The 14,425-nt window shown below is 50.5% G+C and overlaps 1 protein-coding gene and 1 non-coding gene across 4 annotated transcripts; both read left to right on the top strand.

The window, feature by feature from the left end:
* The first annotated feature begins 2,111 nt into the window (after positions 1–2,111).
* LOC123070812 (callose synthase 11) lies at positions 2,112–10,900 on the top strand. Of its 3 annotated transcripts, none has more exons than XM_044494158.1 (4): positions 2,112–2,326; positions 2,438–2,572; positions 4,511–9,903; positions 10,559–10,900. In XM_044494158.1, exon 3 carries the CDS (start codon positions 4,524–4,526, stop codon positions 9,900–9,902), a length of 5,379 nt encoding a protein of 1,792 aa, XP_044350093.1. In that variant the 5' UTR covers positions 2,112–2,326; positions 2,438–2,572; positions 4,511–4,523; the 3' UTR covers position 9,903; positions 10,559–10,900. The 3 variants fall into 3 exon arrangements, with proteins under 3 accessions (XP_044350093.1, XP_044350092.1, XP_044350094.1); XM_044494157.1 differs by having other exon boundaries at positions 2,119–2,326; positions 2,466–2,572; XM_044494159.1 differs by lacking the exons at positions 2,112–2,326; positions 2,438–2,572 and adding an exon at positions 4,238–4,421.
* LOC123073084 (small nucleolar RNA J33) lies at positions 7,528–7,608 on the top strand. The gene has a single exon (XR_006435586.1). It is a non-coding gene; the product is annotated as a small nucleolar RNA J33 (small nucleolar RNA).
* Positions 10,901–14,425: the final 3,525 nt, after the last annotated feature.

Here is a 14,425-nt window from a genome sequence, read left to right as displayed (position 1 = left end):
TTCCTTGGATAAGACCGGTAAAACCTCCAACACCGAAAACATCATAGAAGACGCATGCGAACTCCGTTTTCGATGAACTCAAGCTTGTCATCAAGATGACCATAAGCTCTAAGACTCACAAAGAGAATCAAACAAGAACCAAGAAACATGATGCAAGGATGCAATGGTTTGAGCTCTCTACTAACGATACGATCAAGCTACCAACTTGAGAGCCCCCCTTGATAGTACGGCAAACGATCATATAACCCGGTCTCCCTACTACCACCATGAGACCGGTAAAATAGAAAACCTATCAAGGGAAAACCTCTGCCTTGCACATGGTCCACTTGAGCTAGATGATGACGATCTTGACTCCCTCAAGATGGACCACCTTTCTTGATTGCGTTGGCTCGATGAAGACTAGATGATTGCTCCCCCATAGTCCACTATGGGTGAGCCACTCTTCGGCTCATCTTCACAAGTCCATTGACACCACAATGGATGGCAAGATTCAAGAACTTGATCTCTTCGTGATGCTCCACTTGAACTTGCACACGGCAATCTTGATGACGATCACCACTTGATGTCATCCTTTCCATGGGTTGTATGATATCTTCCTCTTGATGCAAGCCCATGGATACGTACCTAACCCCACATAGAACTCTCACATAGACCATGGGTTAGTACACAAAGTGCAATGGACAAAGCTTACCATACCATGGGATCACTTGATCCCTCTTGGTACATCTTCTATGCTTTGTGAGTTGATCAACTTGATTCACTATTGACTTAGTCTTGATCAACCTTAAATCTTTGCAACTCTCTTCATTTGGATGATGTATTGAAGGTAAACATGAATGATCACACAACCTTCTTCTTCAAGACATGCTTGCAATAAGCTCAACACTCGCATGACCAATCTTTGGATAATTCCTTAATAGCACCTTGGTCAACTCATAAACTCCTTGAAACCAACACATGGACTTCAAGAAAATCCTATGGACAAATCCTTCAAATATAACTCAAGACAACCATTAGTCCATAGAGATTGTCATCAATTACCAAAACCAAACATGGGGGCACCGCATGTTCTTTCAATAGTTGTGGAATCGCTTGTGGAAGCTCAATGTAGTACCCAAGATTCGTGTTTTCTGGTGGAGAGTAATTCGGGGAATCCTACCAAATGAGAAAACACTACACCGGTGACATATTCGTGATATTAGTCGGTGCAAACTCTGCTTGGCAGCGGAAGAGGACCTAATGCATGCACTTATACACTGTCCGCATGCCAAGGGTTTTTGGGATGAAGCTCAGCGGTGGTTTGATCTCAAGTTACCTTGACTACATCTTGAGACATGGGCGCGAGACATTCTTTGTGACCCAATGTTCACTGATCAGGTCCGGGCGAAGATAGTGTCAGTTATGTGGATTATTTGGCATTCACGTAACAAACAGACACATGATGAAGAAGGACCCAATCCGGCCAATGCACTCAAGATCATCCAAGAGAACCTGGCCCTATTGGAACTACCAAAGGAGAAGGCCTTGGCTCTTCCCGGGCATGGGTGGCGCCCCCTGATGGTGCTTGTGTGAAAATAAATACCGATGCTGGAATTGACAGCGGTCTGGAGAAAGGAGGGGCGGGCGGTGTAGCTCGCTCTTCGTCGGGCTTCCTTGGAGCATGGTGTAAGCCTCACGCGGGCGTCACAGATCCTCTGATCGCCAAAGCGCTCTCTTTGCATGACGGTGTGATATATGCTACACTCCGAGGTTTGCAAGATGTCGTGATGGAGACGGACTACCTGGAGGTGGTAGACCTCTGGAACACTCGCCACAACTCACGTTCTGTTGTGGCACCGATTCTTATGGAAATTGGGGAGTTGTCGTTTAGTTTTAACTCTTTTAGTATTCAACATGTTTCTAGATCTTCCAACCTTCCGGCTCATCTTTGCGCCAAGCGAGCATGTTCGCTGCAAGTGACCGAGGCTTGGACAGATAATGTACCTTCGTTCCTGGTTGGTAGTCTCATGGCGGACTGTGCCAGGTGTGCTTTTGTTGAATAAAGATACCCAAATTCCAACGAAAAAAAAAGGAGTTAGAGACTGGATGAGGACAGTTGGGACTTGTGCAGCGTTTAGGAGAGAATAACCAAAGTTCCCGAGTGACGGCCCGGCCCCACGCAAGAGCATCTCCTCCCCCCGCGGCGGGCGAGAAGGGGAGAAACGTCTCAAATGCGCTAGCGGCTGGAACGCCGAGCAAGTGGCCATTCGTGAGAAGCCGAGCGGGAGGCGGCACAACAACGGCAGCGGGAGAGGGGAGATCGAGGAAGGCCAAACAAACGCCTGGGGTAATGAATCAATCTCGACTGCTCCGGCGATTCCTTCTCTCCCCCTCCCTGCGTGGTCTTATCCAAAATTTCTTCCTAATTCTGCCTATGCATACATATTTTGATTCCCAGATTTTGTCTTCCATCCCTTTCGTATCAGCTGTGATATAAAGAAGAAGAAAGGGAAGATTGAGCCGCCGCAGCGGAAGCCGAGGGTCTCGACGGAGACGGCGGGCGGCAGCTCCTCGCCGCCGGTCGATTGATCAGGTGACAGTTCTAAATCCTCCCCCGCGAACACCTTGGTGCCGGAATTTACTACTGCTCCCGTAGATCGCCGTTAGCAGTTCGCAGTCGAGGTTCGCCGAGCTCGAACGGGTCGCGCCGTCGCCCGAGCCGAGCGGAGCCGGGGCTCAGTCAGTGGCAGTCCCGTAGTTTTCTCCCGCTGATGATGCCGTTGCTGCTCGTCTCGTGGGGCCTCACCAAGCGGGGACTGACGAGTGACGAGTTTATCTCCCGGAAGGAAATATCGCCTATAGCCTCTGCTGGTTACCAGGGCCCGCCGCGTGCTCCTGCGGGCCCCACGTCTCAGTGTCGTTCAGCTAGCCCGTATCGCGTTGATCTGTCGGCACATGGCCGCCTCTGATGGAACTGAGACGTGGCGGGTCCACTTGCCATCGCCTGCGTTGCACCTTTTTGGCATGGCGTCAAGCTACGGAGAGGACGCAAGCCAGCAGCGGCGTGCGGCTGATGAGTAAAAAAACTAGTGTCACTCACTAGTACTCCTAGTAGTAACGTCTAGTACTACGGCACACCATAGCTAGGGTTTTGTGCTAGCTTATCGTTAGTGGTCTTTTTTATTGCGGGGAGTTATCGTTAGTGGTTTTCCAATTTATTCATTTTTGGGAAAACTTTCGATTTTCATCATCGGGTAAAACCAGAAAAAACAAAAATTACATGGCCTTTGGGGGCTGTGCAGAAAAAGGCAACGAGTTAGATCTAGTTTTTTTCCCTTTCATCAGGCAAAAAAGACGACGTGTTTTGAGCCCAGAAATTACGAAAGGCAAATTGGTCTTTATCTGAGCCTCTTTTCGCTTTGACGGGAAATGCGGGGAGGTCTGACTGGTAGCTCTCTAGTGCGGCACAACACAAACAGCGACCGGTGAAAGCAAAACAGAAAGCGTCGATCTTAGAGGCTTTAAACACAAGGAGCTAGCAAAAAATTATGCCCCAAACACAAGTGTCACGACCACAGGTTCCCCCCAAAAGCAGTTGCTGGCCATCGGCGACAGATACTCTACACCACGAACTTTCGGATTTTCTTCCGCCTTTATCTCCTCTAATAAATTTCTTCAGCCTTGCGATATTGCTTCACGTTGCTCTTAATCTTAATAAGATAAATAAACAAACGAGATATTGATGTTGATTCATTTGGCTACATGTGCGGCTGCTGCTGCTGCACCCCGGTGCTGGCGGTCTGGTTGTTTCAGTGGCAAGGGGGAACACCGCACGTGAGCGGCATGTAGCCAAATGTTTCCAATTGTGGGATAGGAGTAAACAAAAAAGTCCGATGGACTCATATGCCATATGGCTCCAAATCTCCGAATATTAAAAGCTCTTGTGCTTTCTCACCCACAATTCAAAAGTTGTCACGCCTCCAGCCCTTTTTCCGCTCATCTCGTCTGCTAGTACTGGAAATGGGCTGAAACGGCTCTCCAGCAGAATTAATGCACGCCTATATTGATCACCCAAAGATATCTATACGCGAATCCGCTAAAATTAATCCCCTAGATTTTCCAAACAGCTAGTCAGCCGAGTGCCAATTCTGTTGGCTCCATGGCTTCACCGAGACGAAACCTAGGATCAGAACTTAGAACTGCTGTTGAGTGTTGAGTTTGTAGTACATCACCAAACTCTCGTTCATTCATCATTCTTATCGCCGTCATCATTATCCCACCGGAAAGTACAGCGCACGGAAACACTAGCGAGTCGAGCGAGCAGTCGTGGTTGGAAACCCCAGAAGCAAAGCAAAGCAAAGCAAACCCCTCAAACCCCACGCCGGAGAAACCAGACAAACGTCGCATGATTTTCCCCTCCCTCGCCGCCGCCGCCGCCTCATGTGTGTAGAGCGCCTCCTCCGGATCGCTACCTTAATTCGCCGGAAATGATGGTGACTAGTAAGTACTAACGCCTCCTCCTGTTTTGCAGCTGCGTGAGACGGATGAGCCACCTGCGCAACCGCCGCGCCCCCGCCGCCGCCGCCGCGGCGGCGGCGGAGCAGCCGCCGGTCCAGGCGTCCTACAACATCATCCCGATCCAGGACGTGGTGATGCACGGGCAGCACCCGTCGCTGCGGTTCCCGGAGGTGCGCGCGGCGGTGGAGTCGATGGCGCACGCGGAGGACCTCCCGCAGCCGCCGCTCATGCGCGCCTGGGACTTCCACCGCGCCGACCTCTTCGACTGGCTCGGCGCCACCTTCGGCTTCCAGCTGCACAACGTCCGCAACCAGCGGGAGCACCTCGTGCTGCTCCTCGCCAACGCCCAGCTCCGCGCCGGCGGCACCCTGCCCGCCGACCACCCCGCCGACGTCCTCCACTCCTCCGTCGCCCGGAACATCCGGAAGAAGCTCCTCAGGAACTACACTGCCTGGTGCGCCTACCTCGGCCAGAGGCCGCACGTCCACGTGCCCAGCGCCGGCCGCCGGACCGGTGCTTCGGCCACCGTCGGCGTCGACACCCGCAGGGACCTCCTCTACACGGCGCTGTACCTGCTAATCTGGGGGGAGGCTGCCAATTTGAGGTTCATGCCGGAGTGCCTCTGCTACATCTTCCACTACATGGCCCTCGACCTCAGCCATGTCATGGACTGCTCTATCGATATTGAGACAGGGCGCCTTGCAATCCCTGCTGTGTGCGGTGAGGAGGCTTTCCTGAACCGTGTTGTCATTCCGATTTATAGTGTGCTCAAGGCCGAGGTGGAAGCAAGCCGGAATGGGACCAAGCCACACTCAGCGTGGAGAAATTATGATGATGTGAATGAGTACTTCTGGAGCCGGCGAGTTTTCAAGAAGCTCCGGTGGCCACTGGATACATCAAGGGGCTTCTTTGTGCCGCCGGGGAAGCTTGGCCGTGTTGGGAAGACTGGTTTTGTAGAGCAGCGGTCTTTTTGGAATGTCTACCGCAGCTTTGACCGGTTATGGGTTATGCTTATTCTGTTCTTTCAGGCAGCGATGATCATTGCATGGAATGGTAGCGGGATTCCATGGGAGACCCTCAGGCACCGTGACATCCAGGTCCGGGTGCTGTCAGTGTTCATCACCTGGGCTGGGCTGCGCTTTATGCAGGCGTTGCTTGATGCGGGCACTCAATACAGTCTTGTGTCGAGGGAGACTAAGCTGATCTCTGTACGGATGGTGCTCAAGGCGTTTGTTGCTGCAGGGTGGACTATCACATTCAGCGTGCTTTATGTGCGGATGTGGGATCAGCGGTGGCGAGATCGCAGGTGGTCCTTCGCCGCCGAAACCAGGGTGTTAAATTTCCTTGAAGCAGCTGCTGTGTTTGTCATCCCACAGGTGCTTGCGTTGGTGCTGTTCATCATTCCTTGGGTTCGGAATTTTACAGAGAAAACCAACTGGAGAATTCTATATGTGCTCACCTGGTGGTTCCAGACACGCACATTTGTAGGCCGTGGTCTGAGGGAGGGGCTAATAGATAACATCAAGTATTCTCTATTCTGGATCTGCCTTCTTGCTGCTAAGTTTAGCTTCAGCTACTTCCTCCAGATTAAGCCGATGGTGTCCCCCACGAAGACAATATTCAGCCTTCATGACATCCGACGTAACTGGTTTGAGTTCATGCCCCACACGGAGCGGATTGCTGTAATCATCCTGTGGCTCCCAGTTGTCCTCATTTACCTCATGGATATCCAGATATGGTATGCAGTCTTCTCATCACTTACAGGGGCACTTATCGGGCTTTTCTCGCATCTGGGGGAGATTCGCAGTGTTGAGCAGCTGCGGTTGAGGTTTCAGTTTTTTGCAAGTGCAATGCAGTTCAATTTGATGCCAGAGGAGCACCTGGACAAGTTGCATGGTGGCATCCGGAGTAAACTGTATGATGCGATTCACCGGCTCAAGCTGAGATACGGTTTTGGCCGCCCATATAGGAAAATTGAAGCAAATGAGGTCGAAGCAAAGAGATTTGCACTGATTTGGAATGAGATCATTCTGACATTTAGGGAAGAAGACATTGTTAGTGACAAGGAAGTTGAGCTTCTTGAGCTTCCACCAGTTGTTTGGAAAATTCGTGTGGTGCGGTGGCCGTGCTTGCTGCTAAACAATGAGCTGCTTCTTGCTCTCAGTCAAGCAAAAGAGCTAGTGGCTGATGACAGGACACACTGGGGTAGGATATCTAGCATCGAGTACAGGCGATGTGCTGTGATTGAAGCTTATGACAGCATACGCCAGTTGCTGCTGGAGATCATTGAGGAGAGGACGGATGAGCACGTTATTGTCAATCAGCTGTTCCTTGCATTTGATAACGCAATGGAATACGGGAAATTCTCTGAATACTACAGGCTAGACTTGTTACCTAAAATCCATTCATCTGTAATCACCTTAGTGGAACTGCTACTGAAGGAAAAAAAAGATCAGACCAAGATAGTCAACACCTTGCAGACTCTCTATGTCCTTGCAGTTCATGATTTTCCAAAGACCAGGAAGGGTATTGAACAGCTCCGGCAAGAGGGGCTAGCACCGTCAAGGTTGACTGAATCTGGGTTGCTCTTTGAGGATGCCGTAAAATTCCCTGGTGAGAATGATCTTAGCTTCTACAAGCAGGTGAGGCGCCTCCATACGATCCTCACATCCAGGGATTCCATGAACAATGTCCCAAAGAACCCTGAGGCTAGGCGGCGTATAGCTTTCTTCAGCAACTCCCTATTCATGAACATGCCTCGTGCTCCCACAGTTGAGAAGATGGTGGCATTCAGTGTTTTGACTCCATATTACAACGAAGACGTCATGTACAACAAGGACCAGCTTCGTCGTGAAAATGAAGATGGAATCTCAATCTTGTTTTATCTTCAGAAGATTTATGAAGATGACTGGGCGAACTTTTTAGAACGTATGAGGAGGGAGGGAATGGTTAGTGATGATGATATTTGGGCTGGGAAATTTCAGGAGCTCCGACTTTGGGCCTCGTATAGGGGTCAGACCTTATCACGAACTGTTAGGGGAATGATGTACTATTACAGGGCTCTCAAGATGCTTGCTTTTCTTGATACTGCCTCTGAGATAGACATTACAGAAGGAACAAAACATCTGGCTAGCTTTGGTTCCATTAGGCATGAAAATGATGTGTATCCTATGAACAATGGTTTGCAACAACGGACTCAAAGGAGGTTGAACAGAGGAGCCAGCACTGTCAGTCAGTTGTTTAAAGGCCAGGAAGATGGTGCTGCTCTTATGAAGTACACCTATGTGGTCGCTTGCCAGATATACGGAAACCAGAAAAAGGGGAAAGATCCACGTGCTGAAGATATCCTGTCTCTTATGAAGAAAAATGAGGCCCTTCGTGTTGCTTATGTTGATGAGGTGCATCACGAGATGGGTGATATACAATATTATTCTGTCCTTGTAAAATTTGACCAGGACTTGCAGAAAGAGGTTGAGATATACAGGATCAGGTTGCCAGGCCCACTGAAACTTGGAGAAGGTAAGCCTGAAAACCAGAACCATGCCATCATATTCACAAGAGGTGATGCAGTGCAAACAATTGACATGAACCAGGATAATTATTTTGAGGAGGCTCTCAAGATGCGCAATCTATTACAACAGTACAACTATTATCATGGGAGCCAAAAGCCAACCCTGTTGGGAGTTCGAGAACATGTTTTCACTGGATCTGTCTCTTCACTTGCTTGGTTCATGTCTGCACAAGAGACAAGCTTTGTTACCCTTGGGCAGCGGGTGCTAGCTAATCCACTGAAGGTTCGGATGCATTATGGGCATCCTGATGTATTTGATCGCCTTTGGTTTCTGACCCGGGGTGGTTTAAGTAAGGCATCGAGAGTAATCAATATCAGTGAGGACATATTTGCAGGTTTCAACTGCACCCTGCGTGGTGGAAATGTTAGCCACCATGAGTACATCCAGGTTGGCAAGGGGCGTGATGTTGGGCTTAATCAGATATCGATGTTTGAAGCTAAGGTATCCAGTGGCAATGGTGAACAGACATTGAGTAGGGATATGTACAGACTGGGTCATAGAACTGATTTTTTCCGGATGCTTTCTGTGTTTTATACAACAGTGGGATTCTACTTCAACACAATGCTGGTGGTCTTGACGGTTTACACATTTGTTTGGGGGCGCCTGTATCTGGCTCTGAGTGGTCTGGAGGCTGGAATTCAGGGCAGTGCTAATGCTACTAACAACAAAGCCTTGGGTGCTGTGCTAAATCAGCAGTTTGTCATACAGCTCGGATTCTTCACTGCCCTGCCAATGATTTTAGAGAATTCTCTTGAACTGGGTTTTCTACCTGCTGTCTGGGATTTTTTCACAATGCAGATGAACTTTTCATCTGTCTTCTACACATTTTCCATGGGAACAAAAAGCCATTACTATGGCCGAACAATTCTTCATGGTGGCGCAAAGTATCGGGCTACTGGCCGTGGCTTTGTTGTGCAGCATAAGAGTTTTGCTGAAAATTACAGGCTATATGCTAGGAGCCACTTCATAAAGGCTATAGAGCTCGGAATAATATTGACCGTGTATGCCGCTCACAGTGTGATTGCCAGGAACACACTTGTTTACATAGTCATGATGATATCTAGCTGGTTTCTCGTGGTGTCCTGGATCATGGCTCCATTTGCATTTAATCCTTCTGGCTTTGATTGGTTGAAAACCGTGTATGATTTCGAGGATTTCATGACCTGGATCTGGTTTCCAGGAGGTATATTTTCTAAGGCTGAGCACAGCTGGGAAGTGTGGTGGTATGAGGAGCAAGATCATCTGCGGACTACTGGCCTTTGGGGAAAGATTTTGGAGATAGTGTTAGATCTCAGATACTTCTTTTTTCAGTATGGGGTTGTATACCAGCTCAAAATCGCAGACGGAAGCAGAAGTATTGCGGTGTATCTGCTTTCCTGGATATGTGTGGCAGTGATCTTTGGTGTTTTTGTCCTGATGTCCTATACCAGGGACACGTATGCTGCAAAGCAACATCTTTACTACCGGGTTGTCCAGACTGCTATCATCATTCTGGGAGTGCTGGTGCTGATATTATTCCTGAAGTTTACTGAGTTTCAAATCATTGACATCTTCACTGGACTTTTGGCATTCATTCCTACTGGCTGGGGCTTGATTTCCATTGCTCAGGTGATCAGGCCATTCATCGAATCCACTGTGGTGTGGGGCAGTGTTATTTCTGTGGCGCGTTTGTATGAGATACTGCTTGGAGTGATTGTTATGGCACCAGTTGCATTGCTGTCCTGGTTGCCAGGATTTCAAGAAATGCAGACAAGGGTACTGTTCAATGAAGGTTTCAGCAGAGGCCTCCAAATATCCCGCATTCTTGCTGGCAAGAAAACGAACACAGTTTGAGGTACTCCATAATAAACTTTTTCGATTTATCTGGCCTATTTGCAATGTACTGTGCATCCACTTATATTAGTAGACTTACCTACTGGCATCTTTACATTGAATTGTGGTGCTTCTGGGAGCAGTGGAACTTAGGGCTTAGTCTCATGGTGAATCATACTATTTTGACAAATGGCATTGGACAAGTCTAAACTTGCCGCTTTCTAATTTGTCCAATTGGTGTTTTCAGTAATGATAAATAGCTCCATTGATGATTTAGATTACCGTGTTGGGCTGGTGTCACTGATGAGCTTAAATTCTGCTGAAAACGAAAAATGCTGCGGTTATGTGATTGATCTAATGCTCTATTCTTTATCAATTTACCATCTGTTGTATCCTTGTCTAATGGGATGAGTGCATCTGAAGTTAGCTTCCTTGTGTTTCCCCTTTTCTGTCTGTCCACGTGTCGATACCACCAAGTTTCACTCAGCACAACAGTTGTTAATTTAGCGCTCTAGTAGAATAATAATACCAATGAAGTGTGTGTGGTGTCTTTGCATGAAATTCAAGTTAGCATGTAGTACAGCCTGTTCTATTTTTTGCACTGAAAAAGTATCAAATTGTGCACTTTCTGATTCAGAGATGTAACTGCTGGGTTTTTCCCTTGATTTTTTTGGCAGGTACTAACCAGGTTGTCGCGGTTGCAGTTAGGCAGTGATCCGGTCATCTCTGTACAGCATCAATGCGGAAAGCTTTTCGTGACATAGCTTAGCTCCATATTGCAATCTTTTGCTGCCTACTGGCGATTTCTCTAGTTTAGATGTTCTCAGATTCGTATAACTTTGGCGATTTATGCATTGAGTCTTGCACTAGCTGCGTGTTAGATTAGATGATGATTGCGCTTCAGCTTACCCGTGAGTTCTGATGATATATTTGTTGGCCTGGCTAGAAGTTCCATCTCCTGTGCTGAAAAGAGGTTGTGTAATTGAGGATTGATGGAAATTCCCCGCTGTGGTTGATCAGATCTAGGTCTGCGCCTCAGTTATGCGCGCGCTATTTCTTCGTTCCATTCTCTCTGCATGTGGTTATCTATCGCCTGGTGCCGCGCAAAAACGACAAAAGAAGATTGGCGATTTGCAGTCCGTGCGAGTACAGTCGGAGTGGACTCGTAACGAAGTGGGTTAGAGCATCTTCAGCCGCGCCCCCAACAAGGCCCTCCAGGCGACTTTTCGATAGCCGGCGCGAATAAATCGGCCCAGTGCGTTCCCAGAAGCCCATTTTTCGCCGGCTCGGGCTGAAATTAGCGCCGGCGGACCCAACCCGAACCCGGCATGCTCGGGGGTGCCGGGCGAATCGTTTTTGGCGCGAAAGAGCCGCAGGCCAGCCGCGTCAGCGACTCGCCTCTCTTCTTGCCGCTTCGTCGTCCTCATCGCCTCGTTTCCCGTGACGAATCAATGCCAAAGCTGCCGCGCGCTGCCGCGATGGTCAGCCTTCATTGATGCCTCACGGGCGGCGCAGTGAAGACCGGGCGACGCGCGTCCCGTCGCCCGCCACGCGTACACGCGGCAGCCACGCGTACGTGGCGTGTCCGCCTATATAAGCCGACCCCAGCGCGTCGGAGACACGCACAGAGCCACCATCGCCGACACGCCATTTCTCCCCCTTCCTTCCTCTCCTCCCGCCGTCTCCAGTTCAAAGCATGGCCGAGCGCTTCCCCGGCGACGGCGCGGCGGCGAACGGCTTCAGCCGCCGCCACCTTCACGAGGACGAAGCTCGGCTCCTCTTCGAGGCCGAGTACCCGGCCCCGCCGGACATGCGGGTGCCCGGGGCATGGAGAATCAGCGCCGGCGGCGTCCCGGTGCCACCCCCACCCACCGGGGCGGCGCGCCGTGCGGAGATCGCGCGTATCCGCACCTCCCTGCCGCGGGCGGCGAGGGAAGGACCGCGGTACGTCCTCGACAGCCCGCTCTGGGAGCCTTACTTCCGTCGCCGCCACGCCGAACAGCTCGAGTCCACGAACGGCGTCCTGCCCTCCAGAAGGCTCAACTCCGAGGGACGGCGCCGATGGTGGGGCGTGCCCGGCCGCACGCTGGAGACCGTCCTCGAGTACATCGAGGGCGGCAACACACCGAGGCTCGAGTACCCCGCTCCCCCGTCCTTCTCTCGCCGACGTGGGAGTTCCTGGACGCCGAGGCGCATGGAGCATCCCGGAGCGTCCTCCTCCTCGTCCGTCCGCTCGTCCGGCTCCCCCTGCCTCCGCCCCGTCAAGTCGGAATCCCAGGACACGCCTGTCAGCGGGCGCACCCGCAGCTCCGGCGTCCGCATCGGCGACTCCGCCCCCCTCTGGCCGCCTCGTCCTCGTCGCACCCAAGCCGGAGCCCGGCCTCCCCGCGGAGTACGAGGAGATAGCCCGGCGCGGCTTCTCCGATGAGGAGGCCCTAAAGTGGGCGCGGGACGACTACCTCCGCGACGAGATGGTCCGGCAGCGCCGGGCCCTGGAGGAGATAGCCGCCCGCAAACGTGGGCGCGAGGACGAGCACGACGTCGTGATCCTCGACAGCGACGACGACGAGGACGCCCCCGGACCGTGCAACCCGCCGCGCCAACCGGGGGAGAGTTGTAGCAGGGACGGCGGCCGCGGCGGAGGCGGCGGCGACGACGAGACGACGATGACGACGGCGGCGACTACACGCGGTTCTACATCCTCCTCGGCATGTAGAACTGCAAGGGCGGCGGGCGGCGAGGAGCGGCGAGGGAGACGGTGAGGAGTAGCCTACTAATTTTTTTTCTTTTTTGTAAAATAAATTTAAATATGAATGAACTCGTCGAAGTTTGGTTGAATTTGCGCCGTGTTTGTGCCGTAATTAAAATTTTCAAAAAACCGTGGGCGCCGCGACTGGGGGGCATCATGCCCCCAGCGTCCGGTTTAGCGCCGGTGTGCCCCGAGGGGGCGATTTTTAGCGCCTCCTAGGGGGCCAACGGCTGGAGATGCTCTTAGTTTTGGAAGTTCAGTTCGGCTCTTGGGAGGCTCCTGCGCATCAAAAGTGTTTTTTTTTTGCAAATGTTAAGTTTTTCTAGAAGAAAATAGATGGGTTCATTGTCACACTTAAATGCTACCCGTAAAATTTTAGGGGGGAAACTTAAACATTTTGATCTGTAAAAACAAAATAAAAAAATTCAGAGGAAAAATTTACGGAAATACTAACGCCCACACGTGTGGCAGTTTTGCAACTCGTCCACACGTGTGGATAACCGTCCAGTCGAGTTTGCACGAATCTTGACACATTGAGACATAATTCGCATGCCACCTAAGACGAGGCTGATGTGTGGGCATTGTAGAGTTTGCCCACACGCCCGCAACACGCAGTTTGGCAGTTGCCATGTGTGGGCGAACTAGTTTCTGCCTACACAGCCAACACCTAGTCCACGCGTGTGAGGGTGAACTGATTTCGCCCACACGACACCCGTACGTTGTTGGATGGCAAATGCAGTACGCGTACGTGGCAACTAGGTAAAACACATGGCAACTACTGTTTGACCATATGTAGCAAGTAGTTAATCACACACGGCAACTATGGTTTGATTACGCGCGACAACTACCATAAATTAGACATGACAACTATAGGTAACCAAAACAGATAGAGTTGTCATGCTTTTACAACTACATTTGCCATCCCCGAATAACTACATCGGTCATCCCGGATGGAAATCGTCATCCCGCGGGAGTACCTAACGTAGCTGCGCCAGAATGTGTGGGCATCTTTGCTTCGTGCCACACGCGCGGGGTGTAGATGAGTAACTTTGTTGGGCGTGTGGCACGAAGTAGCTGCGCCCATACGTGTGGGCAATTCTAATGTTCGCCCACACACAACCCGTACGTGCTGCCTTTTACTCACGCCACACACGATTTATGGGCGGATAGCTAGTATGCCACACGTGTGGCTGTTAGCCGCGTCCAAAACTTAAACATTTTGATCTCTGCAAAAATAAAATAAAAAGACGAACACCAAATGTAACCTTCAAATGTTAGGATGCGTGTGAAAGATGGTGCCTGATTTGGTACTCTCGGTCTTGTGTTTTTTTTCTTGTGTGTTTGTCTTAGTTGCACCGTCCGACGGAGCGGACACCGTGGCTATGCGTCTTGATTCTTCGGTTCCATTTTCGATCGACGAAGGTTGGTCGGTCTCAGCCTCATCGAGTATGGTGTGAAATTTGTGTTCCCCAACTCCGTCTAGGTAGAATTGGGCGCTCTACAGGCTTGTTTCGGTTTTCCTCTTTCCAAGGCATCCATTTGTCATGCAGAATGTATCCGCCGATGTCTTCTAGTCTACACCAATGATTTTTTGGACACTGCTTCTACAAACTCTTGGAATAAAACAAGTTTGCTTCGATGAGATGGAGGCCGCACAAAAACAATGGTAACACTTTTTCTCATGATGAAGTCAAGATGGAGGCCGCACAGAGACGGATGCCGACATGTTTGTAAGGGCTTGTGTTATTTAATATAGTGTTGACCTCTTCATAAGAAAATATGTTTACCCATCGTG

This window comes from Triticum aestivum, chromosome 3B (genome assembly GCF_018294505.1).
Source record: "Triticum aestivum cultivar Chinese Spring chromosome 3B, IWGSC CS RefSeq v2.1, whole genome shotgun sequence".
Lineage (NCBI taxonomy): Eukaryota > Viridiplantae > Streptophyta > Magnoliopsida > Poales > Poaceae > Triticum > Triticum aestivum.
Note: the sequence above shows the minus strand (reverse complement) of the source record. Positions and strands in the feature narration are given on the sequence as shown.